At 44.0% G+C, this 27,634-nt stretch overlaps 1 protein-coding gene and 2 long non-coding RNA genes across 4 annotated transcripts in view; 1 reads left to right on the plus strand and 2 right to left on the minus strand.

Annotated features, from left to right (window-relative positions):
• Positions 1 to 12,130: 12,130 nt before the first annotated feature.
• On the minus strand, positions 12,131 to 22,032 carry LOC138440997 (uncharacterized). The gene is made up of 3 exons (XR_011257190.1): positions 21,892 to 22,032; positions 16,985 to 17,135; positions 12,131 to 14,441 (listed from the first exon to the last, which is right to left on the minus strand). It is a non-coding gene; the product is annotated as an uncharacterized lncRNA (long non-coding RNA).
• A 2,922-nt stretch (positions 22,033 to 24,954) lies between these two features.
• On the minus strand, positions 24,955 to 27,093 carry LOC138440999 (uncharacterized). Its single transcript, XR_011257191.1, has 2 exons — positions 26,728 to 27,093; positions 24,955 to 26,422 (listed from the first exon to the last, which is right to left on the minus strand). It is a non-coding gene; the product is annotated as an uncharacterized lncRNA (long non-coding RNA).
• Positions 25,729 to 27,634, plus strand: part of LOC138440998 (complement C3-like) — a 36,735-nt gene continuing 34,829 nt past the window's right edge. Inside the window, exons 1-3 of one of the 2 annotated variants that reach the window (XM_069591333.1) lie at positions 25,782 to 25,976; positions 26,298 to 26,371; positions 26,797 to 26,989. In XM_069591333.1, coding sequence (XP_069447434.1) covers positions 26,804 to 26,989 — 186 coding nt within the window. In that variant the 5' untranslated portion in view covers positions 25,782 to 25,976; positions 26,298 to 26,371; positions 26,797 to 26,803. Of the gene's footprint in view, positions 25,977 to 26,297; positions 26,372 to 26,796; positions 26,990 to 27,634 lie in introns of both variants that reach the window. The other variant, XM_069591332.1, reaches the window with a different exon arrangement.

The following is a 27,634-nucleotide window of genomic DNA, read 5'->3' on the forward strand; positions in this document are numbered from 1 at the left end:
AGAAGAGATACACAAATGAACTTATTTACAAAACAGAAACAGACTCACAGACTGAGAGAGCAAACCTATGGTTACAGGGCTGGGTGCGGGTGGAGCTTTAGGAGGAGGGATAGTTAGGGAGTTTGGGATTGACATGAACACACTGCTGTAATTAAAATGGATAACCAGCAAGCATCTACTGTAGAGCACAGAGAAATCTGCTCAATATTCTACAACCAAATTGGGAAAAGAATTTGAAAAAGAAGAGATACTTGTATAACTGAACTGCTTTGCTGTACACCTGAAATTAACACACTGTTAATCAGCTAAATTCTAATATAAAAGAAAAAGTTAAAAAATAAGCCATTGCATTTTTTTTTAACTAAGGTAGGACTAACATACAAAACAGCCGTACATGTTTAATGTGTATATTTCTATGAATTTGAAGATAAATACCCTTAAAACCATCACCATAAACAGTGCTATAAACTTAACCATCACCTCTAAATGCTTCTTTTCTGTATTTTTTGATAATCTAACATAAGATATACTCACGTAGAAAAATGTTTAAGTATACAGTACAGTACTTTTAACTCTATGCATTATGCTGTGCATAACTCTGTGACCGACTCGTGCCCAACTCTGTGACCCTATGGACTGGGGTCAGCCAGGCTCCTCTGTCCACGGGACTTCCCAAGCAATAACACTGGAGTGAGTTGCCATACCTTCCTCCAGGGAACCTTCCTGACCCAGGTAGCCAACCTGTGTCTCTTATGTCCCCTGCAGTGGCAGGCGGGTTCTTTACCCCTAGTGCCACCGGGGAAGCCCTCATAATGCTCTATAGTAGATTCTGGGACTTATTCATCTTCCATAACTGAAAGGCTACACCAGGTAAACAGTAACTCCCCATTCTCCCTCCCTGGCACCCACAATTCTATATCCTGTCTATAAGTTTGACTACAAATCCCTCACATAAGTGGAATTATACAGTATATGTCTTTCTGTGTCTGGCTGATTTCAAGCAACATGTATAACCTCCAAACTCATCCATGTTGTAGCAAAGGGCAGAACTTCCTTCTTTCTTAAGGCCGAAAAAGACTCTACTGTGTGAGTGTGTGTGTGTGTGTGTATACATATATATGTAATATTTCCTTTATCCATTTATTCATTGATGATCACATAGGTTGTTTCTATAGCTTTGCTATTGTAAATAACTCATCAATGAATGTAAAAGTACAAGTATCTCTTGGAGATCCTGACTCCAATTATTTTGAGTTTATATCCAGAAGCAGGACTGCTGGATGGTAAGGTAGTTCTATTTTTAGTTTTATGAGGAGCCTCCATACTGTCTTCCATTTGGGCTGCACCATTCTGTATTCCCACCAACACATACACACACACACACACACACACACACACACACACACACACTCCCTACCAAGCTATTGATTGGGATTTCACTGAACCTGTAGGTCAATAGATGTTGATGTAGAATTAATGTTTTCATGGGGACTTCCCTGGCAGTCCAGTGGTTAAGATTTCGTGCTGCCAATGCAGGGGGCACAGGTTCAATATCCAGTCAGGAAACTAAGATCCCATGTGCCATGCAGCATGGATAAAAAAAGAAAATGTTTTAACAATATTGTCTTCCAATCCATGATCACAGTATATTTTTCTATTTGTTTAGATTTTAATTTTCTCAATAATGCCTTTTTATTTGCATTTGTGTTTATTCTGTGTAGGATTCTTGCAGTGCTCTCACTACATTCAATCATAGGTATTTAATGTTTTTTGATATGATTGCAAATGGCATCATTTTCAAATGTCTTTTTCTAGAGTTGTTGGTACCAGGAAACACAATTGATTTTTGTGTTTTGATTTTATATCCAGTGACTTTGCTATATAAATTATATATTAAATCTGTGCATAGATTTTTTCAGTTTTTTACATATACAATAATGTGATCTGCAGATGGCGACTTTCATTTCTTCCTTTATGATTCTTTTGCTATATTCTTTTGTCCTATTGTACTGACTAGGACCTCCAGTGAAGTGCTAGTAAGAAATGGTGATACGTGTGTGCATGCTAAGTCACTTCAGTCATGGCTGACTCTTTGCAACCCCATAAACTGTGGCCCACCAGGATCCTCTGTCCATGGGATTCTCCAGGCAAGAATACTGGAGTGGGTTGCCATTTCTACTCCAGGGGATCTTCCCGATCCAGGGATCAAATCTGCATCTCTTACATCTCTTGATCTGGCAGGCAGATTCTTTACCACTAGTGCCACCTGGGAAGCCAGAAATGGTGACAGTAATTCCAGTTTCACTACCCCACCCTTAAATATGTTTTTGCATCAGATATTTTGTTGATATTCTTTAGCAGAATAAGGGTGCTCGTGCTTTCAGACTGTGGTGCTGGAGAAGACCCTTGAGAGCCCCTTGGACAGCAAGGAGATCAAACCAGTCAATCCTAAAGAAATCAACCCTGAATATTCATTGGAAGGACTGCTGGTGAAGCTGAAGCTCCAATACTTTGGTCTCCTGATGCCAAGAGCTGACTCACTGGAAAAGACCCTGATGCTAGGAAAGATTGAAGACAAAAGGAGAAGGGAATGGCAGAGGATGAGATGGTTCGATATCATCACCAACTCAATGGACATGAATCTGAGCAAACTCCAGGAGATAGTGGAGGACAGGAGAGCCTGGCATGCTGCAGTACATGAGGTCACAAAGAATCAGACAAGACTGAGCAACTGAACAACAATAATATATTTCTAGTTTGCTGCAAGTTTTTGTCATTAAAAATTGTTAAATTTATCAGATGCTTCCTCTGCATCATTCGAGATAATTTTACTTTTCCTTTATTATGTTCATATGATTCATTACAATAATTGATTTTTGAATGTTAAACCAACCTTGCATTCTTGGAAGAAACCAATTTGGTCACGATTTACTACTCTTTTTACATGTTACAAACTAAAGGGTTAATGCAGCCACAATAGGGAAGCGAGATGTGCCTGCAAACGGGGCTCTCTGCTCGGGCTGAATGCGCTTGCAAACAAGGCGTTCTGCCAAGGAGTCTGGACAGAACTCCTTGAGTTTAGTGGTCCCTTGCAAACGAGGGAACATTCCCTTCCTGTGATGAGGAAAAAGAAACGGCTCTGGACAGACTCTGCAGTAAACATGGATTTCACTCCCTTTTGCTGTATGATAACATTTACACACCTGCGCAGTGCTGAAAAGGCTTAGCCATGCAATCTGGAATTCCGCCGAGGGGGCTATGTAAAGAATAAACCGCAAGCTTGCGCAGTTCTTTTTCGTCTGGCTGGAGTGGTGGGTGTCTGTCTCTTGTGTGTGCGTCTTGTCTTTGTGTCATTTCACTCACAATCTCCAACATCTGGCACCCAATGTGGGGCTCGAGTGAAACCTAAAGGGTGAGTAACCCCGGGGGGATTTTAAATCCATAGCAGGGGAACTTTTGGGAAAATCATGGGGAATTCCTCACCCTAGCAGGGGAACTTTTGGAAAATCATGGGGAATTCCTCATCATCATACATGGAGTTGGTCAAAGGACTTCTCCACTCCATAGGTGTTAAGGCCTCGACCCGTCGATTGAGTGAGCTCTTTCGCTTGGTGGAGCTATATTGTCATTGGTTTCAATATCAAACTAAGTTACAGTTAAACTTGAAGGAGTGGAAAATTATTCAAAAAGAATTGAGAAAGCAACATCAGAAGGGTGATGTGATCCCTTTGAAGTTATGGACTTTATGTAATGCTATAACACAGGCTTTGACCTTGCTATCTACTGATAATGAGACTAAATCTAATGATTCAATGAAGGGAGAGGCAATTTATGAGTATGTGCCAAACGTTGGTGGGGTTTCTGCATTGCCTGAAGGTAAGGATACAGGTGAGCCTCCTTCTGGAAATGGTGAAACATCTGATAGTTCAGAATCAGATTCAGAGGCCTCTTCGGTTTCGTCAGAGGAGGGCAAAGACATTAAAGAAACGACCCATCTATTCCAGGAATGGTGGAAATCCCGTAGGGAGGAGAGGAAATCTGCGCCTTCTGCTCCTCCTTGTGCTTCTCTTTTCGCCACTGCAGTTAATCGGCCCGATGCGGGCAGGGAACATTGTCGGTTCTCCTTTCCTTTGTCTGTGCTTCATGATGATGACTTACCTGCTCCCCCTGGTGGTTTTATCGATCCTCCACAATTATTTCCCATCCAGAGACAGCAAGATGACAATGTGATAAATATTCAATACACTCCTTTGGAATATAAATTTTTTAAAAGATCTTAAAGCTGTAGTAGCGCAATATGGTCCTCAATCTCCCTTTGTTTTGGCTATGCTGGAATCATTGGGAAAAGGTAAATTAATCATTCCATTCGATTGGGAATCTATTGCGCAAGCTGTCTTGGAGGGTTCTCAATGGTTGCAACTTCGTAGCTGGTGGGAGGAAGAAGCTAGAAAGCAGGCTCGGATTAATGAGGAACAGAATCCCCCTGGTCCTCTCGAGGACAAGCTAATGGGAGAGGGTCATTATCGGGCTTTAAGAGAACAGGCTCAATACTCTGGTCGGGACTTACAAGTCCACCAGGTCTTTTTACGAGCATGGCGCCGTGTGGTGCCTACTGGCCACGCCCAGCGCTCCTTTGTTAAAACAATGCAAGGCCCCAATGAGCCATATACTGATTTTCTAGCAAGATTGAGGGTAGCTGTGGAATGAGCTGTAGGGAGGGATGAAATTTCAGAGATATTATTACAAACTTTAGCATTTGAAAATGCAAATCCTGAATGCAAGCGTATACTGGGACCATTAAAGGGACAAGGTGTATCTACAGCTGAATATATCAGAGCCTGCTCGGGAGTAGGAGGAACAGAGCATCAGGCTAATGTCTTTGCTACAGCCTTGGCCAAAGCTATGAGACCACAAAAGGGAGGTAACTGCTTCCATTGTGGAAAACCTGGTCATATGAAAAGAGAATGTCAGAAATTAAAAGCTGATCAAGGTGCAATTCCTAAAGACAGATCTCTTGCTGGGAGGACTAAAACTCCTCCTGGACCTTGTTGTCGATGCGGGAAGGGACTTCATTGGACTAATGAGTGCAAATCTAAAACAGACAAAATGGGCAACCCGATACTGGGAAACTATCCTGCGGGCCTAAGTCCTTGGGGCCCAGGAACAATACCGGGGACTTTTCCTCCCTGTCCTCCTGCCGTCCCGCCTACCCCAACCCTGTTCCCACTCAACAACAGTTACCAGTCAATGCCTCATTAAAGGGACCTCAAATGATGATTTCAGACTTATGGTCTGCTACTTCAGGGAGTGCTGCTGCTGATTTGCCACTAGCTGAGAATGTTATTTTGTCACCAGGAGGAGGCATTTACAAATTAAAAACAAATGTATTTGGACCACTGCCTAAAGGCACTTTTGGCTTGATATTAGGCTGTAGCAGCGCGGCTTTGAGAGGTCTAACCATAATTCCTGGGGTAATAGACCCCGACTATGTTGGGGAAATTTTGATTATGGTTTCTACTTCTACCACGCTTTCATTATTAGCTGGGGAACGTATTGCTCAAATACTTCTCCTACCTTATCATCCCTTTTTGGCTCCTCCTAATGAACGAACAGGAGGATTTGGAAGTACCGGGAGACATATATTTTGGGAAATGCTTATCAAAGATTCTCGCCCTGTTCTCTCCTTGATTATACAAGGAAAAAACTTTGAGGGACTAGTAGACACAGGGGCAGATGTTTCAGTTATTTCTTCTCAACAAGGCCCCAAGATTGGAAAAAAGAAAAAAGCCTTCTACTGCTGATGGGATTGGGCTCCACTGCAGATGTCTGGAAGAGTACCCATCCCTTGCAATGCCAATTCCATAATGGAAGATCAGTGTCTGTTACCTTTTATATTGTAAACATACCTATTAATATTTGGGGAAGAGATCTTCTCTCTCCTTTGGGGGCTTTTGTAACCATTCCACCGGAAAACTAGTAGCCACTGCTCAAATTCCTCGAGCACTCCCACTAAAGTGGTTAACTAATACTCCAAAATGGGTTGAGCAGTGGCCATTACCACAAATGAAGCTCGAGGCGTTAGAACAATTAGTACAAGAACAACTCCAACTTGGTCGTATAGAGCCCTCTACCTCCCCCTGGAATTCTCCTGTTTTTGTTATAAAAAAGAAATCTGGAAAATGGAGAATGTTAACTGATTCATGAGAAGTTAATAAATGTATTGAACCTATGGGAGTATTACAGTTGGGACTCCCCTCTCCAGCTCTTATTCCTCAGAATTGATCCTTAATGGTGCTAGATCTTAAGGACTATTTTTTTTTACCATTCCCCTACAATTGCAAGATAGAGATAAATTTGCTTTTACAGTTCCTGTTCTTAATCATGCTCAGCCTGTTAAGTGTTATCAATGGACAGTCTTACCACAGGGAATGACAAATAGTCCTACTTTATGTCAAGAATTCATAGCTCGCTCTTTACAATCCCTCCGTCAAGAATACCCCAATTATATTCTATACCACTATATGGATGATCTCCTATTAGCAGCTCCTAGTATTGCTGAACGAGATGAATTCTTTCTAAAAGTACACGAGGCTTCAAGATTATACACTTTGCAAATAGCCCCAGAAAAAATTCAAAAAGACTTTCCTATTTCATATTTAGGGACGGTATTGGAACAACATAGAATAAGGCCCCAAAAGTTGCAAATCAGAAGAGACCACCTCAAAACCTTAAATGATTTTCAAAAGTTATTGGGAGATATCAATTGGCTACACCCAGTACTTGGGATTCCTACTTATCAATTATGACATTTGTTTTCTACTTTAGAGGGAGGTACAGCTCTGGATAGCCCCTGAACTTTAACCCATTGGCTTTACAGGAACTTCAATTTGTTGAGCAACGACTAAATGATGGTTTTTTTACTTACTTACATGCGTCTCAACCTATTTCGTTTATAATATTTCATACCCCTTATTCTCCATCTGGTGTAACTGCTCAAGAAAAAGGATTAATAGAATGGATTTTCTTACCTAACAGCTTTTCAAAAAAAATTGACTACATATATGGATAAATCAGCCTTCCTTATACAGAAAGGTCGCCATCGTATTTTACAATTTTCAGGATGTGAACCACACCAGATTGTTACTCAGTTAACAACTGCTCAAATATCTCGATGTTTACAATTTAATGAAAACTGGCAAATTTCTCTTGCCTCATTTCCTGGTTTGTTTTCTAATCACTATCCATCATCTACATTGATTTTCTCCAGACTAACTCTATGATATCTCAATCCCCAATTTCAGATGTTCCAGTTAAGGGACCCACTATTTTTACAAATGCAAATAAAAATACTGCTGGATATTGGACCCCGGAAAGTTCTAAGGTTCTGCCCCACTCATTTTCTTCTGTACAGCCTGCTGAGTTGTGGGCTATCTATTTAGTTTTGCAAGATTTTCCCCAAATTCCTATTAACATTGTTTCAGATTCTCGATATGCTGTTCTCTCTTGCCTACAGCTTCCTCATGTCTCCCTTCCACTGACCCTTAAAACAGCTATTGATAAATTGTTTTACCAAGTACAACAATTGCTCTTGCAGCGTTCAGAGTTAATTTCCTTTACTCACATCCGTGCACATTCTGCCCTTCCTGGACCCTTATCATTCGGAAATGCTACAATTGATGCCTTACTTTATCCTATAGAAGCAGAAAAACAAGAACATCTCTTACAGCATACCAATTCCAAAGGGTTATAAAAATCTCATGCTATTACTCAAAAACAAGCTCAAAATATTGTTCTTTCTTGTTCCATATGTGCACCCTTTGCTTTGCCATTTACCCCACCAGGTGTCAACATGAGAGGACAACAAGCAAATCAAATATGGCAAATGGATGTAATTTACATTTCTTCTTTCGGACAACAAAAATATGTGCATCATACTATAGATACTTGCACACATTTTCAATGGGCCACTGCATTACATTCTGAAAAGGCTGACGCTGTTATTACTCATTTGTTATCTTGTTTTGCAGTTATGGGATTACCAATTGAATTGAAAACTGATAATGCACCTGCCTACCAATCTGCAAAATTAGCTCACTTTTTGTCTCAATACCATATAACTCATACTTTTGGTATTCCTTATAATAGTCAAGGGCAAGCTATCATTGAAAGAGCTAATCGTACCGTGTGTGAATATCTTGAAAAAATAAAAAAGGGGGAACCGGAGAGATTTATGAAACCTAAAGACATTTTGAATAAAACCTTACTTACCCTAAATTTTTTGAATGTTTGGAGCAAGGGAAATCTATCAGCAGCAGAGTTGCATTTTCAAGGGAAAGAAGAGGATAAGAAGATCTTGAATATGCCTATTTGGTATAAAGATAAAGAGAAAGGTTGGATCCCAGCATCATTAATATATTTGGGACGAGGGTATGCTTTCATTTCTGTTAATAATTACAGGTTTTGGACCCCAGCAAGACTGATCAAAGTCAACAATGGCGGATCCCTTTGTTCAAAAATTCGAAGAGCTTACTATGCAGAGAAGCTTTACTTTCCATACAAGGGAAGCAACACCTCCTACGTGGGGTCAAATGAAGAGGTCGACCCAGGAAGCAGAGAAGACGTTAATGAAGGCGGGGCAACCTCTAAATCCTACCAATCTTTTGCTTGCCATGATGGCGGTGGTGACATGTCAGGTAATTGGTGTATCGGCAAGTAATCTACATATTGGGCATATATACCTAATCCCCCATTAGTAACAGTAGTTTCCTGGGGGAGCCAGAAGTGCAGGTATGCACTAATGAGACTGCCTTCTTTTCCCCACCAGCTTGAGGGGGAATAGAACAACTATCTCATCATAAACAACAATGTAATATTAGTAATTTGACCATTGCAGTGGAAGGTATTCCTTTGTGCATAGGAGGACACCCCTTTTGTCTGTCCACCAAGGAACATTCTCATCATTCCTATAATACATGGGGGGTAAAGTACAATAATTATCATTTTGCTACTTTTACTGTGCTTGTTTCCACCAGGGGCTTTAACACCTCAACAGAACCGATAGACATTCATAATGGAATACATATGTCACTATGTCCTGTTAACTTTTTTGCTCCTTCTCTAGAATCTTTGGAATGGGAACGTTGCCGAGGTCATCGACCCTTTAAAGTCATGAATTATTCTGGGTCTATCATTGTAGATTGGAGTCCAGATCATGGGCAATTCTTAGAAAAATGGTCAAATAAATCTCTTAGGTGGCATCGTGCAAATAGCACTTTGATGGGCAATGGTAATGAAACAGTTAAATGGCAGCAATTTGCACTTGTCCCTCCTCAATTACAATTGCAGGGATATCCGCACATTCAAGGGGATATTTGGAAACTGGGCAGTTTCTGGTAATCTCACTATCTGGTCAGGAAACTACTTTGGATAGTGGTGACTCTTCGGGTCCATTTCACGTTAATTTACACGTTAATAAATCTTATTCCGCAATGGCATGTGTAAAATATCGTTTTGCATTGTTATATGGGAATTGGACCTGGAATGATACTGTGGGGTCTATGTCATGTGATTATTGTAATCTAACTCAATGCGTAAATCAGTCTTGGTGGAAAGAATTTGAAAGATGAGCCTGTAACTCCAATTTTTCGTTAGTAATTGTTAAAACTTGGACAGAAGTATGGTTGCCTGTAAATCTGACTAGGCCATGGTCAGATTCTTTTGCTGTTTCTCATCTAGTAACCACTGTACAGACTTTGCTACATCGATCTCGACGTATGCTTGGTGTGGTCATTGCTTCGATTCTAGCGGTTGCGTCAGTAACTGCAACAGCAGCGGTGGCAGGCCTCGCATTACACCAAGGAATTCAAACAGCTGATTTTGTTCGGGACTGGCATAAAGACTCTCATTTGTTATGGCAACAACAGCAAGATTTGGATGCACAACTTGCTACTGATGTGCTCAATCTTCAACACACCGTTTCCTGGCTTGGAGATCAATTAGCTGTTTTATCTACACGAAGCGTGTTGAAATGTGATTGGAATTCTTCTCAGTTTTGTGTAACACCTGTACCATTTAACATGAGTGAAGGATGGGATAAAGTAAAACGATCCTTGACTGGACATCAAAATCTCACTATGGAGATTATGGACCTGGAACGACAAATTTTGTCTACTTTTAGCAGGACTTTACCTAACATTACGGGGTCTGATTTGCTGAAAAGTCTTCAAGAGGGAATGAATAACTTAAATCCATTAGGGCATGTATCCTTACTAATTGGGACTACCTTTGAGAACACTGTGTTTATATTACTTTTATGTTGTGTTGCTTTTCTAGACTTCCAGCAATGGCAGGAAGGGAAACAACTAAAGTGCGAAGCAGAGAAGATCCAGACCATGCTACAATTTATAAAAGCAAATAAAAAAGGGGGAGATGAAGGGTTAATGCAGCCACAATAGGGAAGCGAGATGCGCCTGCAAACGGGGCTCTCTGCTCGGGCTGAATGCGCTTGCAAACAAGGCGTTCTGCCAAGGAGTCTGGACACAGCCTTGAGTTTAGTGGTCCCTTGCAAACGAGGGAACATTCCCTTCCTGTGATAAGGAAAAAGAAACGGCTCTGGACAGACTCTGCAGTAAACATGAATTTCACTCCCTTTTGCTGTATGATAACATTTATGCACCTGCGCAGTACTGAAAAGGCTTAGCCATGCAATCTGGAACTCCGCCGAGGGGGCTATGTAAAGAATAAACCGCAAGCTTGCGCAGTTCTTTTTCCTCCGGCCGGAGTGGTGGGTGTCTGTCTCTTGTGTGTGTGTCTTGTCTTTGTGTCATTTCACTTGCAATCTCCAACACAAACACTTGCTCAAATTCATAAGAACGTTTGCATGTGAGTTCAAGAGTGAGATTGATCTCTAATTTTCCTGTCTCATACAACTTTACTGGGGCTTTATTTCAAGGTTATGCTGGTATCACAAGATGAATTAAGAAAAGTTCGTTCTTCTCCAAACACAGGGATAGTGCGTGTGATATTGGTGCTATGTCTTCACTCTTAGCAGAAACCACAGTGAAGTCATCCGGGCTTGTAGTTTTCTTGGGGCCAGTTCTTAATTACAAAGACACTTTTTAAAATATGTGCAAGATTATTTACATTTTCTATTTCTTTTGTTTGTTTTTAGTTATGGCATGCAAACTCTTAGTTGCAGCATGTGGGAGATAGTTCCCTGACCAGGCATCAGACCCAGGCCTCCTGCATTGAAAGCATGGAATCTTAGCCACTGGACCACCAGGGAAGGCCCTCTATTTCTCTTTGTGCCCATTTTAGTAAGTTGTATTTCTCTAGAAAGGTCTCTGCTGCTGCTGCTGCTAAGTCGCGTCAGTCGTGTCCGACTCTGTGCGGCCCCATAGAAGGCAGCCCACCAGGCTCCCCCATCCCTGGGATTCTCCAGGCAAGAATTTTCAAAGCTATTAAAATAACATTTTCAAAAATCCTCATATTTTAATAGGACTTCCCTGGTGGCTCAGACAGTAAAGGATCTGTCTACAATGCGGGAGACCTGGGTTCGAGCCCTGGGTTGGGAAGATCCCCTGGAGAAGGAAATGGCAATCCACTCCAGTACTGTTGCCTGGAAAATCCCATGGACAGAGGAGCCTGGGTACGCTACAGTCTATGGGGTCAAAAAGAGTCGGACACAACTGAGCGACTTCACTTCACTTCACTTCATATTTTAATGACTATAAGACATTATGTATGTATGTAAGACAACCCTTTATCGTTCCTAGTATTGGTTATTGTGCTTTCTCTCTCTAGTTACTCAATGTTGCCAGAAGATTATCCATTTGTTTTATTTTACCCAACAACTGGTTTTGTCGATTTTATTGATTATTTCTACTGCAGTTTTTTTCCTATTTCATTAACGTTTATTCTTATCTTTACTATTTTCTCCTTTATATTTTCTTTGGACTTAATTTGGTCTTTTTTAAAACTTCTTTAGGTGCTTTAAGTTATAGTTAATTTTCAGTCCTTCTTTTTTTCTAATGCATGCATTTAAGGCTATAAATTTCCCCATAAGCAAAGCTTTAAACACATCCAAATTTTTCCATGTTACAATTTCAGTATCATTCAGTTCAAAATAATGCAGGATTTCCACTGTGATTTATTTATTTATTCTTTGGGTTGTTAAGGAATATATTTCTTAATTTCAAAATGTATAAGTGATAAAATTAAACAAAGAAACTATGGTTCATTCACAAGAAAAAAGATCTCAATAAAAACTTCCCTGAGGAATTACACATTGGAATTACTAGTCAAAGACAAGAAATTAACTGTCTTGGATATGCTTAGGAAAACAAAAAACTAAATAGTAAATCAGGAAGATGTATACAAACAAAAGGAAAATATCAATAAAAAGACAAAAATTATGAAAATGAACCAAGCAAAAATTCTGCAGCTGTAAAACACAATAATTGAAATGAACATTTCAATAGAGGGGCTCAACAACAGATTTGAACAGGTAGGAGAAAGGATCAGCAAACTTGAAGATAAGGTAGCTGAAATTAGCAAGTCCAAGCATCACGTATAGCAACATACACATCATAAACATAGTCCCATAAGAAAAGAGAAAGTTACCCCCAAAAGACTGAGAGAAATAATGGTCAAAAAATTTCCTAAATCGGATGAAGTACATGAGTACGCAGATTTTAAAAGTTCAAAAAACTAAGCAGGATAAATTCAAAGATAGCATGTTATAGTCAAATTCCTGAAAGACATATTATAGTCAAGTTGCAGAAAGACAAACTTCTGAAAACAGTAAAAAAAAGAAGCAATTATCATGTACCAAGCATCCTCATAACAGTTGCTAAGACTTCCCTGGTGGTCCAATGGTTAAGAATCTGCCTTTCAATGCAGGAGACACAGGTTCAATCCCCAGTCAGAGAACTAAGGTCCCACATGCCACAAGGCAACTAAACCCACATACCACAGCTACAGAGTCCACAACTAAAGAGAAGTGTGTTCCTAGCAAGAAATATTGAGGCAGCCAAATAAACACAATTTTTTTTAAGATAAACAGCTGAAAGGAATAACAACTTTCAACTAAGATTTCTTTACCCAGCAAACTATCCTTCAGAAAGAAAGGAGAAATTAAGATATTTCCAGATAAACAACAGCTGAGAAAATTCACTACCAGTAAAAGAAATGCTAAAAGAAGCTCTTGGAGCTGAATGAAGGCACATGAGATAGTAACTGGCAGTCATAAGAAGAAATAAACACCAGCAAAGGTAACTACTTCAGTTCAGTTCAGTTCAGTCGCTCAGTCGCATCCGACTCTTTGCAACCCCATGAATCGCAGCACGCCAGGCCTCCCTGTCCATCACCAACTCCTGGAGTTCACTCAGACTCACGTCCATCGAGTCAGTGATACCATCCAGCCATCTCATCCTCTGTCTCCCCTTCTCCTCCCACCCCCAATCCCTCCCAGCATCAGAGTCTTTCCCAACGAGTCAACTCTTCGCATGAGGTGGCCAAAGTACTGGAGTTTCAGCTTTAGCGTCATTCCTTCCAAAGAAACCCCAGGTCTGATCTCCTTCAGAATGGACTGATTGGATCTCCTTGCAATCCAAGGGACTCTCAAGAGTCTTCTCCAACACCACAGTTCAAAAGCATCAATTCTTCGGCGCTCAGTCTTCTTCACAGTCCAACTCTCACATCCATACATGACCACAGGAAAAAACACAGAAGCCAATGTTATCATTTTGGTTCATTTGTTGTTGTTTAGTAGCTAGGTCATGTCCGACTTTTTTTCACGGGACACCATGGACTGTAGCCCGCCATGCTCCTCTGTCCTCGGAGTTTCCCAGGCAAGAATACTGGAGTGGGTTGTCATTTCCTTCTCCAGAGGATCTTCCCGACCCAGGGATCGAACCCATGGCTCCTGCATTGCCGGCAGATTCTTTACCACTCAGCAAACAGGGAAGGGCATTTTGGTTCATAACTCCTCCTTTTTTATATATTATTTAAAAGGCAAATGCACCAAACAATCATCATAAACCTATTTTAAAGGGAACACAAAGTATGAAGATGCAGCCCGTGACACTAACAATATAAAGCGGACTGGCACGCCTGAGACGAGGCCTGCTCTCCAGGCTGTGCGCCGTGAAGGCCCCACCTGGCAGCGCGGCCATGCCTCACAGCCGCCAACGTGACCTGCATCCACACCGCACAGCCCCCACGTGCCCAGACCCAGGCCGCAGCTCCTCTGCCAGCACCTTAAGCATCAGCGACCACCGCAGCCTCATGGAGTCCACAGGCAAACTGAAGCCGCCACCATTCTGCCCCGCTGCAGCTTTCTCTCCAACTTTGATGGACAGTGAGGTCGGTCTGCGGCCACCAATCAGGGGTGTGTTGAGGGAGTCAACCAATAGTCGGCGTCGGGAGGCAGGGCCACTAGGCTGGAAGGATAGTACCCCAGGAGAGCACCCAGGTAAATCAAATAAATGCCCCCAAGCTGGGAATGAAAGGATGAAATAAAAGGGGAAAAAATAAATGACAAAGGGAGATTTTAAAATAACTCCCTCTTGGAAATCCCCGGCAGTCCCGTCATTAGGACTCTGAACTTCCCTTGCAAAGGCCACAGGTTCAATCTCTGGTTAGGGAACTACGATCCCACAAGCTAGGTGGGACATGGCCAAAAGAAACTTCCTGTTTCCAGGAACCTCAATATTTGGTGTGCATGCGAATCACCTAGAGAATGTAAGTGTTCATCTTTAGGTCGCGTTACCTAGTATGCTTCTCTGAGGCTAGGAAATACTAGCAAATACTAAAATGAATAGTGGCGATGCTGAGCCCTTGTTTATTGAGAACGATGGAGAATTGAGTAGAGAGGTAAGGCTAGAAAGAGCGACAGGGACAACCGGTAAAATTGCCCTTTCTTTTATTACTATTTTTATTTATTATACTTTAATAACATTATAAAATAATTTTAAAATTGATAAGATATATCAAACTTCCCTGGTGGTCCAGTGGCTAAGGCTCTGCACTCCTAGTGCGGGGAGCACCGTTTCAGTCCCTGGTCCAGAGAGATCCCAGTGCCTGAAGGGCAGCTAAGCCCCTAGCCACAACTACTGAATCCCGAAGGCCACAGAGCCTATGCCTGACAACAAGAGACGGTTCCTCAAAGAGAAGCCAAGGGAAGTCAACTAGAGAGTAGCTACAGCTACCTGCAACTAGAGAAACCCCACCGACAGTAATGAAGACCCAGCACAGCCATAAATGGATACATAAAATTTTTAAAGTTAGTAAGATATATTACTATAATTCTTCACAAAAGAAATGTTCATTGTAGAAAATTTGGAAAAAGAAATCTAGTATAAGAAAAAAATGGTGAAAATCACAGAGATATCTATCCACTGTTAATGTTTGAATGTATTAGCATCCAGTCTTTAAAATATATTCAGGTGAATATATATTTTTATACACAAATTGTTTGTATATTGCTTTCACTTAATAATAATAATACATATATTTCCATATCAACAAAAAAGAGGGATAGTGACAGGAATGTATAAGAGCAAAATGTTTTTATACTATTGAAAATGTTAGTACTATTAAAATAAGTTGTTTTAAGCTTGCTGTGTTAATTGCAATCCCCAAGACAACCACTAAGAGAATAATTTTTGAAAACAAAAGAAAGACGAAAAAGAAGGGCAGTCAAAAATGGTACACTTCAAAAATACACTTCAATAATACCAAAACCCGGCAGTAACGGAGAAAATGAGCAACAAAACATACACAGAAAACAAACAGCCAAATTGCAGAAGGAAATTCTTACATATGAATAATTGTTTTAAAAGCAAATGGATTAGGGACTTCCCTGGTCTAGTGGCTAAGACTCCCAACGCAGGGGGCCCAGGTCCCATTCTTAGTCAGAAAACTAAATCATTCTTAGTCAGGAAACTAGGGAACCACATGCTGTAACTATGAGTTCACATGCTGCAACTAAAAAAAAAAAATCCCATATGCCACCACTAAGACCTGGCACAGCCCAATAAATAAATAATAAAATAAAAGTAAATGGATTAAATTTTCTTAAAAGGCAGAGGTTGGGATATTGAATAAAGAAACACAGTTCATCTGTCCACACGAGAGTTACTTTAGCTACAAAGACACAGACAGGTTGAGTGTAAAAAGATAGAAAAAGATGTTTCATCTAAATAGTACCAAAGGAGAGTTGGAGAGGCTATATTATTGTCAGACAAAATAGACTTTAAAGTTAAAAAAAATTACAAAGCACAAAGAATGTTACATATTGGTGAAGGTTCAATGTGGTAAGAAGATATGACAATTATAAGCATATACATACCTAACAGAAACAAGACCAAGAGCTAACTGTGGCTCAGATCATGAACTCCTTATTGCAAAATTCACTCTTAAATTGAAGAAAGTAGGGGAAACCACTAGACCATTCAAGTATGACCTGAATCAAATCCCTTATGATTACACAGTGGAACTGACATATAGATTCAAGGGATTAGATCTGATAGACAGAGTGCCTGAAGAACTATGGACAGAGGTTTGTGACATTGTACAGGAGGCATTTATCAAGACCATCCTCAAGAAAAAGAAATGCAAAAAGGCAAAATGGTTGTCTGAGGAGGCCTTACAAATAGCTGAGAAAAGAAGAGAAGCTAAAGGCAAAGGAGAAAAGGAAAGATATACCCATTTGAATGCAGAGTTCCAAAGAATAGCAAGGAGAGACAAGAAAGCCTTCCTCAGTGAACAATGTAAAGAAACAGAGGAAACCAATAGAATGGGAAAGACTGGAGATCTCTTCAAGAAAATTAGAGATTCCAAGGGAACATTTCATGCAAAGATGGGCTCAGTAAAGGACAGAAAAGAAGCAGAAGATATTAAGAAGAGGTGGCAAGAATACACAGAAGAACTGTACAAAAAAGATCTTCACGACCCAGTTAATCACCATGTTGTGATCACTCACCTAGAGCCAGACATCCTGAAATGCAAAGTCGAGTGGGCCTTAGGAAGCATCACTACGAATAAAGCTAGTGGAGGTGATGGAATTCCAGTTGAGCTATTTCAAATCTTGAAAGATGATGCTGTAAAGTGCTGCATTCAGTATGCCAGCAAATCTGGAAAACACAGCAGTGGCCACAGGACTGGAAAAGGTCAGTTTTCATTTCAATTTCAAAGAAAGGCAATGCCAAAGAATGTTCTAACTAGTGCACAATTGCACTCATCTCACACACTGGCAAAGTAATGCTCAAAATTCTCCAAGCCAGGCTTTAACAGTATATGAACTGTGAACTTCCAGATGTTCAAGTTGGGTTTAGAAAAGGCAAAGGAGCCAGAGATCAAATTGGCAACATCTACTGGATCATTGAAAAGGCAAGAGAGTTCCAGAAAAAAATATCTACTTCTGCTTTATTGATTACGCCAAAGCCTTTGACTGTGTGGGTCACAACAAACTGCGGAAAATTCTTCAAGAGATGGGAATACCAGACCACCTGACCTGCCTCCTGAGAAATCTGTATGCATGTCAAGAGGCAACAGTTAGAACCAGATATGGAACAACAGACTGTTTCCAAACTGGGCAAGGAGTATTTCAAGGCTGTATATTGTCACCCTGCTTATTTAACTTATATGCAGAGTATATCATGCAAAATTCCAGGCTGGATGAAGCACAAGCTGGAATCAAGATTGCTGGGAGAAATATCAATAATCTCAGATATGTAGATGACACCACCCTTATGGCAGAAAGCAAAGAAAAACTAGAGAGCCTCTTGATGAAAGTGAAAGAGGAGAGTGAAAAAGCCGGCTTAAAACTCAACATTCAAAAAATGAAGGTCATGGCATCCAGTCCCATCACTTCATGGCAAATAGATGGGGAAACAGTGGAAACAGTGACAGATTTTATTTTGGGGGGCTCCAAAATCACTGTCGATGGTGACTGCTGCCATGAAATTAAAAGACGTTTGATCCTTGGAAGAAAAGCTATGTCCAACCTAGACAGCATATTACAAAAGCAGAGATATTACTTTGCCAACAAAGATCCATCTAGTCAAAGCTATGATTTTTCTAATAATCAGGTATAGATGTGAGAGGTGGACTATAAAGAAAGCTGAGCACCGAAGAACTGATTCTTTTGAACTGTGGTGTTGGAGAAGACTCTTGAGAGTCCCTTGGACTGCAAGGAGATATAACCAGTCCATCCTAAAGGAGGTCAGTCCTGAATATTCATTGGAAGGACTGATGCTGAAGCTGAAACTCCAATACTTTGGCCACCTGATGCAAGAATTGGCTCATTGGAAAAGACCCTGATGCTGGGAAAGATTGAAGGCAGGAGGAGAGGGGGACGACAGAGGATGAGATAGTTGGATGGCATCACCTACTTGATGGACATGAGTTTGAGCAAGCTCTGGGAGTTGGTGATGGACAGGGAAGCCTGATGTGCTGCAGTCCATGAGGCCGCAAAGAATTGGACACAACTGAGAAACACACAAGCACACATACACGTTATTGATTTTGCAAAAATAAAAAGGGTTATAAGAGAATACTATGGATAGTTCTGGGCTTCCCAGGTGGTGCTAGTGGTAAAGAACCCCTTTGCCAACACAGGAGACATGGGTTTGATCCCTGGGTCAGGAAGATCACCTGGAGGAGGGCATGGCAACCTGCTCCAGTATTCTTGCTTGGAGGATCCCATGGGCAGAGGAGCCTGGTGGGCTATAGTCCATAGGGTCAAAAAGGGTTGGACATGACTGAGGTAACTTAGCACTCACACACGAATAGCTCTATGCCAACAAACTTAATAACCTAGATGAAATGGACAGATGCTTAGAAATATACAACCTACCAAAACTGACTCAAGATGAAATAGAAAATCTGAATAGACCTAGAATAAGGAAGGAGATTTAATCACTAATCAAAAATCTCCCAACAAAGAAAAGCCCAGATTGGATGATTTCAGTGGTGAATTTTATCAAACATTTAATGAAAATATAACACCAATCTCTCCCAAACTTTTCCCAAAAAAATATCGAAAAGGAGGGAACACTTTCAAACTCATTCTGAGGGAGTTCAGGTTTGGTTCCTAGTTAGGGAACAAGACCCCACGTGTGGCAACTAGAGATCCCGCATGCCACAACAAATGCTGTAAGATCCTGAAAACCACAGCTAAGCCTGATGCAGCCAAATGAAGAAAAATAAAATAATTAAATATTTTTAAATAAAAATATAAAATAGTAGCAAACGATATAGAATATCGGTAGCATATTGAAAGGTGCTTCCCGGGTGGCTCCGTGGTAAGGAATTCACCTACAGTGCTAGGGATGCAGGTTGTATCCTTGGGTGGCAAAGATCCCCTGGAGAAGGACATGGCAACCCACTTTTCCCACTCTGCACCCAGACTTGCCCCCAAGCCTCTCGACCTTGCCCGCATTTGCTGTGTAGCCTGTTAAGTAGCTTAACCTCTCTGTTTCCTTTCATGTAAAATGGGGACCCCAGAGAGCTGAGTGTCACACATCATGATGGGAATCTGGCTCAGCACAGTGCCCTGCAACACAGCCTGACCATTTGTGAATTTCCCCCAACCTCCAGGAGTGCAGATTAGAGGTGCACCTGTGCACACATCTGTGCACACACCTGTGGGCAGGCGCCCATGATGCATTTTGCTCCGCCCCACTTCACCCTTCATCTAGAGCACTCAGAACCTCTTCTGGAGCCCTGAGAAATATTCCTTGGTTGGGACTGCAGGCATGGATGGGCCAGGGGGAGGAAATCAGGCTGGGGTCAAGGGTTTCTGCAAGCGGAAACAGGTCCAGCTAGGGCCCAGATGAATATATATAGCCCAGCCAGACAAGGAAGTGGGAAGGCTGAGGAAATTCTGCAGCAAGGCGATGCCCAGAACAGTTTGCAAGTTCCTCTGCAGGTCTGGCGGGGGTCAGGGGGGAGGGCAAGAGCAACTGGCAGAAGCCTAAAGGCAGGCAGACATTGTTGGACTCTATGCTGGGGCCCATGAGAGGCAAGAAGAGTTTAAAGCAATGAGGGACTTGGTTGTCCAGGGATGATGTTTTATTCTTCGTGTGTGTTAGGGCATATGGCTTTCCCAAGTTGTCCCCTCCCTAATCCCCACAGCCTGGAACTATGTCCCCTTACATGACAAGAGGTACTTTCCATGTGTGATTCAATTAAGCATGTTAGAATGAGGAATGATTCTGGATTGTTTGGATGGATGCACTGTCATTACAAGAGTCCCTGTAAGAGGTGGGGGGCGGGGGGGGGCACTTCACAGGAGGCTCAGATGGTGAAGAATCAGCCTGCAATATAGGAGACCCAGGTATGATTCCTGGGTCGGGAAGATCCCCTGGAGAAGGGAATGGCAACCTGCTCCAGTATTCTTGCCTGGAGAGTCCCATGGACTGAGGAGCCTGGTGGGCTATAGTCCATGGGGTCACAAAGAAATGGACACGACTCTGACTAATACTAGGAGGGTCAGGATCAGAGAATGAGATGTGATGGTGAAAAGCGCTGTGGGGTGTTTTATTTGGTTGAGTTTTGCTTTGGTTTGGTTTTTGGCTGTGTCAGGTCTTGGTTGCTGCACGCAGAATCTTCCAATTGTTGTTGCGGCGTGTGGGATCTTTAGTTATGGCTCTCAGGATCTGTTATTTGCTCCCTGTGGGATCTAGTTCCCCAGCTAGAGATGGAACTCAGGCCCCCTGCATTCAGAGCGCAGAGTCTTAGCCAGTGGACTGAAGATAAGTCCCTAGAGTCATGCATTTGGAAGATGGAAGAAGCCACGAGCCCAGGAATGGAGGCAGCCCCTAGAAGCCAGCATGGCCCTAATACAGATTCTCCCCTAGAGCTTCCAGAAGAAACACAGCCCTCCTGACACCTCAATTTCAGACTTCAGCTCTCCGGAACTGTAGGATAATAAACATTGTTCTAAGCCACCAGAACTGTGATCATCTGTTACAGCAGCAATCAGAAACTCTGGAGCCCAGCTGCCTGCTTCAAATCTCAGCTGCTACCAGCCAGAGGCTCTTAACCAAGTGGCCAAAGCCCTCAGTTTCTTTACCTGTAAAATGGGGATAGTAATAGCACCTAATGGGCTTGCCCAGAGGCTCAGTGGTAAAGAATCCACCTGCCAATGCAAGAGACTTGAGTTTGATCCCTGGGTTGGGAAGATGCCCTGGAGAAGGAACTGGCAACCAACCCCAAAATTTTGCCTAAGAAACCCCACGGACAGAGGAGCCTGGTGAGCTCCAGCCCACGGGGTCACAAAAGAGTCAGACACAACTGAGTGACTAAACAGCAACAGTAGCACCAAAGGCACTCAGAATAAACGAGATGTGCAGAGTTAAGATGCACAAAATCAATAAGACGCTGCCACTGAGAGGCTCACAGTCCTTAGCACGCATTCCGCGATTACGCATCATGATTTTGTAGAAGGGATGCAAAGGTGTGTTTTAGAAAAAAATCCCCAGTTGCTATGGACTAGATGACCTGGAAGAGGTGAGTTTACAGCAAGGAGGCCAGGGACCACAGGAGTGGAAAGAAGGATGGATGGGGAGAGACAACCGAGGGGTCCCAGGGAGGATTACAGGGGATGAGGGAGAGGGAGGAAGAGGGAAATCTGGCCTGGAGGCCTGGAGGGGCTGTCACTGAAATAAGGCAAGAGAGAGGAGAGGCAGAAGTTAGTAAAAATAAAAACACAGTTCAAGTACATCTTGCATGCACCAAGTGCTGGGCGCCTGTCTGAGCACTAGCTTGCCTGATAATAGATGCTGTCATCCCAAAACTCAGAGGGAGGTTCCTTGCTCTGTTCTGCAAGGAACAGAGGCTGGGAGAAGGCAGAGCTGGAGTCAAAACTTCTGGCTTGGAACTCACTGGTGGTCCAGTGGTAAGGACTCCACGGTCACTGATGATGGCCTGTGTTTGATCCCTGTAAGGGATCAAAGATTCTTCAAGGGATCATAAGATTCTTCAAGCTGAGTGGCATGTTCAAGAAAAAAAAAACACAAAAACAAACCTTGGCCCCTGTATTCGCCAAAGTGGAGGGTTCCTGGTATCTCTGCTTGCATATGCATGAGTAGGCGGGGGAAAGGAGCCAGAGGGCAAATGGGTGGGTTCCATCAGGTCAAGGTTAACCCAAGTTACTGAGTAACAAGTAGGGGAGAAGGGGAAGCCTAGGCTGCTGATGGGGAGGGAGAGGTGGAGGTGGGACCAGGCTCTAGGTCCTGGAGAGAAATTCCCAGAAAGCAGTGTAGCACCCATCCTGGAATGGGTGGGGGTGAAGGGTGAGGAAGATGGATGTCCGCTGCTCCTAGATGTGGCCACGCCTGTGTGGGGAAAGGGCGGGTTGGGGTGCACCCAGGAGATAACAGTACTAAGGCAAATGCAGAGAACTGAAGGGGAGAGGGGCACCTGGGCTCCTGTCACTCAGAAATCACACCCATTTCTGGCCCCCTCCCCGTTCTATTTGCACCCTAGCTAGGGTTGCCAGAAAAAATACAGGATGCCCAGTTAAATCTGTATTTCAGATAAGTAACAAATATTTTGGGTTTCTCTGGCAGCTCAGCGGTAAAGAATCCACCTGCCAATGCAAACGACTCGGGTTCAATCCCTGATCCAGGAAGATCCCCTGGAGAAGGAAATGGCAGCTCACTTCAGAATTCTTGCCAGGGAAATCCCGCAGACAGAGGGCCCTGGTGGGCTACAATCCATGGTGTTGCAAAAGAGTTGGGCACAACTTAGCAACTAAACAACAACAAGCAAACATATTCTGTTTGTGTAAGAGTCTCCTAGAGGGGCATCCTCTAGGAGGATGGTCCAGTGGTTAGGACTCCAGGCTTCCAGTGCAGGGGTCCTGGGTTTGTTCCCTGGTCAGGAAACTAAGATCCTGCAAGATGTATGGCATGGCCAAAAAAAAAAAAAAATCGCCTAGATATTCCACTTAGAACCTGCCCAGGCAGCCTCACTCCCCCTGGGTCCACACCAAGAATGCCTCCTTCTCTTTCTCCCCTGCTGGTGTATCTTTCCCATCCTCCTCCTCCCAAACTTCTGGATGCAAATATCCATTCCCCTGAAAAAAGCCTGGAAGAATTCCTCTTGTTTCCTTCCCTCCCAGGAGACCTTGGTTCACTTTCCCCTCCATCCCTCTGGTCACCTCCTGGATATCATGGGTAGGACCCTTCTCAGACCTTCATCACTGTGGGCATGAGCCTTCCCTCCAAGCCCAGGACTTCAAGGCATCTGTGTGTAGTCGGTCGCTCAGTGTCCGACTCTGTTGCCCCATGGACTATAGCCCACCAGGCTCCCCTGTCCATGGGATTCTCCAGGCAAGAATACTGGAAGGCATAGCCATGCCCTCCTCCAGGGGATCTTCCCAACCCAGGAATCGAACTTGTGTTTCTCACAGCATCTGGGTTCTCGTAATTGTCAGGACAGCAGGAACTGGGACTTCCCTGGCGGTCCAGTGGATAAGACTCTGCGCTTCAAATGCGAGGGGTGGGGGAGCAGTTTCGATCCCCGGTTGGGGGAGCTAAGATCCCACCTGCCTGCTGCTCGGTGTGGCCAGAATAAAAAAGAGCAGCAGGAACTGCCATCAGCCCCTTTGTTCAGATGGACTAACTGAGGCTCTGAGGGAGGGGCAGGCAACCCCGCGGGGAGAGCGAGGTCAGCAGGAATTCCTTCTCAAATTCTTGATTCCTTGACAAATCACAGAGCCCTAAGGCTTAAGTCTATAATGGAACCAAGAAACGGGGTGAATGTTTTGGCGGGTGGACGGGGGAGAAAGATAAAGAAAGTATTGGGGAGTGGAGGATCCTAGAAGGTGGCCATATCTCAGTTTCAGAAGTTGAACCCCAGTTCTGTAGGGTAAGCAAGTGTTTGCCTCCCCCCACCCCCTCCTCCTCTTCCAAGGAAAGGGTGTCGCAATCAGATCAGACAGAGTCCAGGTTTGTTGTTTCTCCACGCCTCCCCCTACTCGGGGGGAGGGACACAGGGGGCATGGCCAGGAAAAGAGCACGGTTTACAGGAAATCAGAGTGAGGTCCCTGTTAACCCCTTCAAGGAGGCTCTGGAAAACAGCCCTCTGGGCTTCTGAATCCTCCATCTCTTCAGGGTTCTAGATAGATCCCCCATCCTCCCTACACCTGGCTTCACATTCTCCCCATCCCCCAGAGGCTCAACTTACTAGCAAATTATATTGACACTGAGGCAAAAATAGGGTGGTGGGCCGGGGACAGGGGTGGGGGAGGGGGAGGGGCGGGAGTGAGGAAATTGGCAACTTTGTGCAAGACTGGTGAATATGCAAATCAATATAACTATGGAGGGGAATTTAGCGATATCTAGCAAGGTTACTGTTAGAACACAGCCTTTGATCAGAATTATCTTTTCTCATTGTAGTAAGAACCCTTTGAAGTTGCTTGCTGTTATAACCCCTTTACAGGAGGAAACTGAGGCTCAAGTGGTTATCAGTAATTTCCCCTAGGTTTACCAGTTAACAATCATGAGAACTGGGCAATAATGCAGATTACTCTTTGGAGGGAGCATGGTTTTGTAAGAATAGGAAGTCTGTCTGTCCATCAGTAGAAGACTGGTTACTTTCACTGCCTGTAAGAACAAGAAAGCTCTCTGTGCTCTGATAGTGAGACAATCTCTACTGTATATTGTTTATGAAAAAGCAAGGTGTAACCCACGGAGAACAGGAAGAAGAGTGTGTAGAGCTTTCTGATATTTGTTTTTGAAACGTGTGAATGTTTGTAAATGTATAATATACCTCTGGAGAGAAACGTGAGACTTGGTTACAGGGTCATGTCCGAGACCCTGATGGCTAGCAACAAGAGCAGGAGGAAGGTTACCTTTTAGATATTGAACCATATGACTATATTACCAATTCGTATGCAACAGGTTAAATACAATTTTTAACAATAATAATATCCCGAGGATGTTTTTAAATTTATTTTTTAATTGGAGGATAATTGCTTTACAATGTTGTGTTGGTTTCTGCCATACATAAACATGAATCAGCCATAGGTATACACATGTCCCATCCCTCTTGAACCTCCCTCCCCTAAGAAGGTGTTGATGTAACAAAAGCTAGCCATGGGACTTTCCTCAATTATGACTTTTTAGCCACTCAGGCCTCTTGACGAGATTAGGTGAAGGGAATTCCAGGCTCTCCTTGCCCTAGAAAACATTCTCAGTTGGATAGTGAACTCCTACACGTACTTCAAAGCCCAGCTGAAATGTCCCCTCCTCCAAGAAACCTTCCCTGACTCTCCAAGAAGCTGAGTCCTTCTCCAGTGGAGAAAACACTCCATGGGGCTAGGACCATTGATATTGGACTCTGTCCCCGGACCCAGCCCCATGCCAACAAGGAAGATTCTGGAAGTGGGACATGAGATGCTAGCACAGAGATGGACTCACAGGAAGAGTCTGCTGAATAAATGCATGCTTAAAAGTAGACTGTGGGCCAGGCCCAGATATCTGGACTTGGGGGCGAAGGGTGGCTCTCTGCCCTCTGCTTTCATCTACTACCAAGTGGATGTAACCGGGAAAAGTCCCTGATCACCAGCTGGCCGTGACCCGGAGGGAGGCCAGGGCAGGAGGTTGTTGTGACCCTGTAGCTGAAGAACATGGCCCCGGGTTACCTTATGCCAGGCATGCTGGCACTACAGATTGAAAACTTAGGAAACAGTATTGAGAAATCTGGGGCAGTCCCAGGGAGGAGGGAGGCTGCAGGGAGTAAGAGCTGGTCAGGGGAGGGAGGAAGGCAGGAGCCAAATAAAAGGTAGCCTCCAGCAACCTCAGCTCATTGCCCCCACCCACCCCCCGCCTCACCGCCCTCTCCCTCTGTCCCTCCATCCCTCTGTCCCTCCACTGCCCCAGCACCATGCAGCCCACCTCAGGTCCCAGCCTGCTGCTGCTGCTGCTTCTAGCCAGTCTCCCCATGGCCTTGGGGAACCCCATGTGAGTAGTCACAGCCTGACCCCCCAAAAAGGCTGCTTCGGAGACGAGAGTGTGCATTTGTGGTACAAGGCCCTGCGTGTGTAAGGCGTGCACGTGGAATGAGTGATTCTGCAGGAGAGGTGACTTGGAGTCCTGGACATTTGACCGTCACAGATTCTGGGAGTTTGTAGTTTCAGGTTTTAAGGGTCTAGAGACTTCGCGTGGGTGTATGTGGCTGAGGGAGTGGATCTGGGTCTGGGGTGCCACAGGTTTAGGGAGGAGTTTGGGATGGTCTTGGCTGTCCTGGTGGCTCAGCAGGTAAGGAATCTACTTGCAATGCAGGAGACACAGGAGACGCGGGTTTGATCCCTGGGCCAGGAGGATCCCCTGGAGGAGGGCACCAGCAACCCACTCTGGTATTCTTGCCTGGAGAATCCCATGAACAAAGGAGCCTGGCCGGCTACAGTCTAGAGGGCAGCAAAGAGTCGGGCACCATTGACACCACTTAGCACATAGCACACATGGTGTTCAGGGCTGGGTGTTTAGAGACTTGGGGTGTTTAAAGATTTGGGGATTAGAGCTCCCGGAATAAGCGGGTTCAGTGGTGAGTCTGGAAGTCTTGGAAGAGTTGGCACCTCTCATTTTGGTGTTCAGCAGTTGATGGGATGTGCAGCACCGCCCCTGCCTCCCACCCCCCACCCCCGCCCCGCCCCCAGTTGTCTGCCGGTCACCGGATCCCCTGTGAGACCAGGGACTGGGGCAGAGTGCTCACCCTGGGGAAGGGCTGGCAGCTCGGGCTTCCGGGCATGACAGCTCCACGCCCCATGCTCCCCTCCGGCAGGTATTCCATGATCACCCCCAACGTCCTGCGTCTGGAGAGCGAGGAGACTGTGGTGCTGGAGGCCCACGGAGGACAAGGGAATATTCAGGTCTCGGTCACTGTCCACGACTTCCCGGCCAAGAAACAAGTGCTGTCAAACGAAAACACCCAGCTGAACAGCAACAATGGCTACCTGAGCACCGTCACCATCAAGGTGGGCGCGCCAGGGAGCCCAGTCCTGCTGATGCCGCACCGGCTCCGAGAGTCCTCCACGGAGTCCTCCGAGAGCCCTCCCCCTCTCTGAGCCCCACCCACACTGCCTGAGCCCCGCCCCTTCTGAGTCTCCCCCTCGGCCATCTGAGCCCTCCCTTTTCTGAGCCCCTCCCACTGCTTCGTCCAGAGCTTTCTCTGAGCTGTCTCCACCTTCTTTTTCATCTTAAGTTAATTAATTTATTTTGATTGGGAGACAATTACTTTACAATATTGTGATGGTTTTTGCCATACATCAACATGAATCGGCCACGGGTATGCATGTGTCGCCCCCCCCCCATCCTAAAAACCGCTTCCACATTGCTCCCAACCCTATCCCTCTGGGTTGTCCCAAAGCACTGGCTTTGGGTTCCCGGCTTTTAAATTTATACTGGAGGGTAATGTTGCAGTAATTTCAGGTGTGCAGTCAAGTGATTCAGTGATACATATACATATATATATATATTCTTTTCCAAATTCTTGCCTCATTGAGGCTGTTACGTAATATTGAGCAGAGGTCCCTGTGCTATACAGTAGCCCCTGGTCTCTCTCAAGTCCACCTCCTTCCAAGCTCTAGGATCTCTGAGCCCTTTCCCATTTCTGAGCCCCG

Source organism: Ovis canadensis, chromosome 5 (assembly GCF_042477335.2).
Source record: "Ovis canadensis isolate MfBH-ARS-UI-01 breed Bighorn chromosome 5, ARS-UI_OviCan_v2, whole genome shotgun sequence".
NCBI classification, from domain to species: domain Eukaryota; kingdom Metazoa; phylum Chordata; class Mammalia; order Artiodactyla; family Bovidae; genus Ovis; species Ovis canadensis.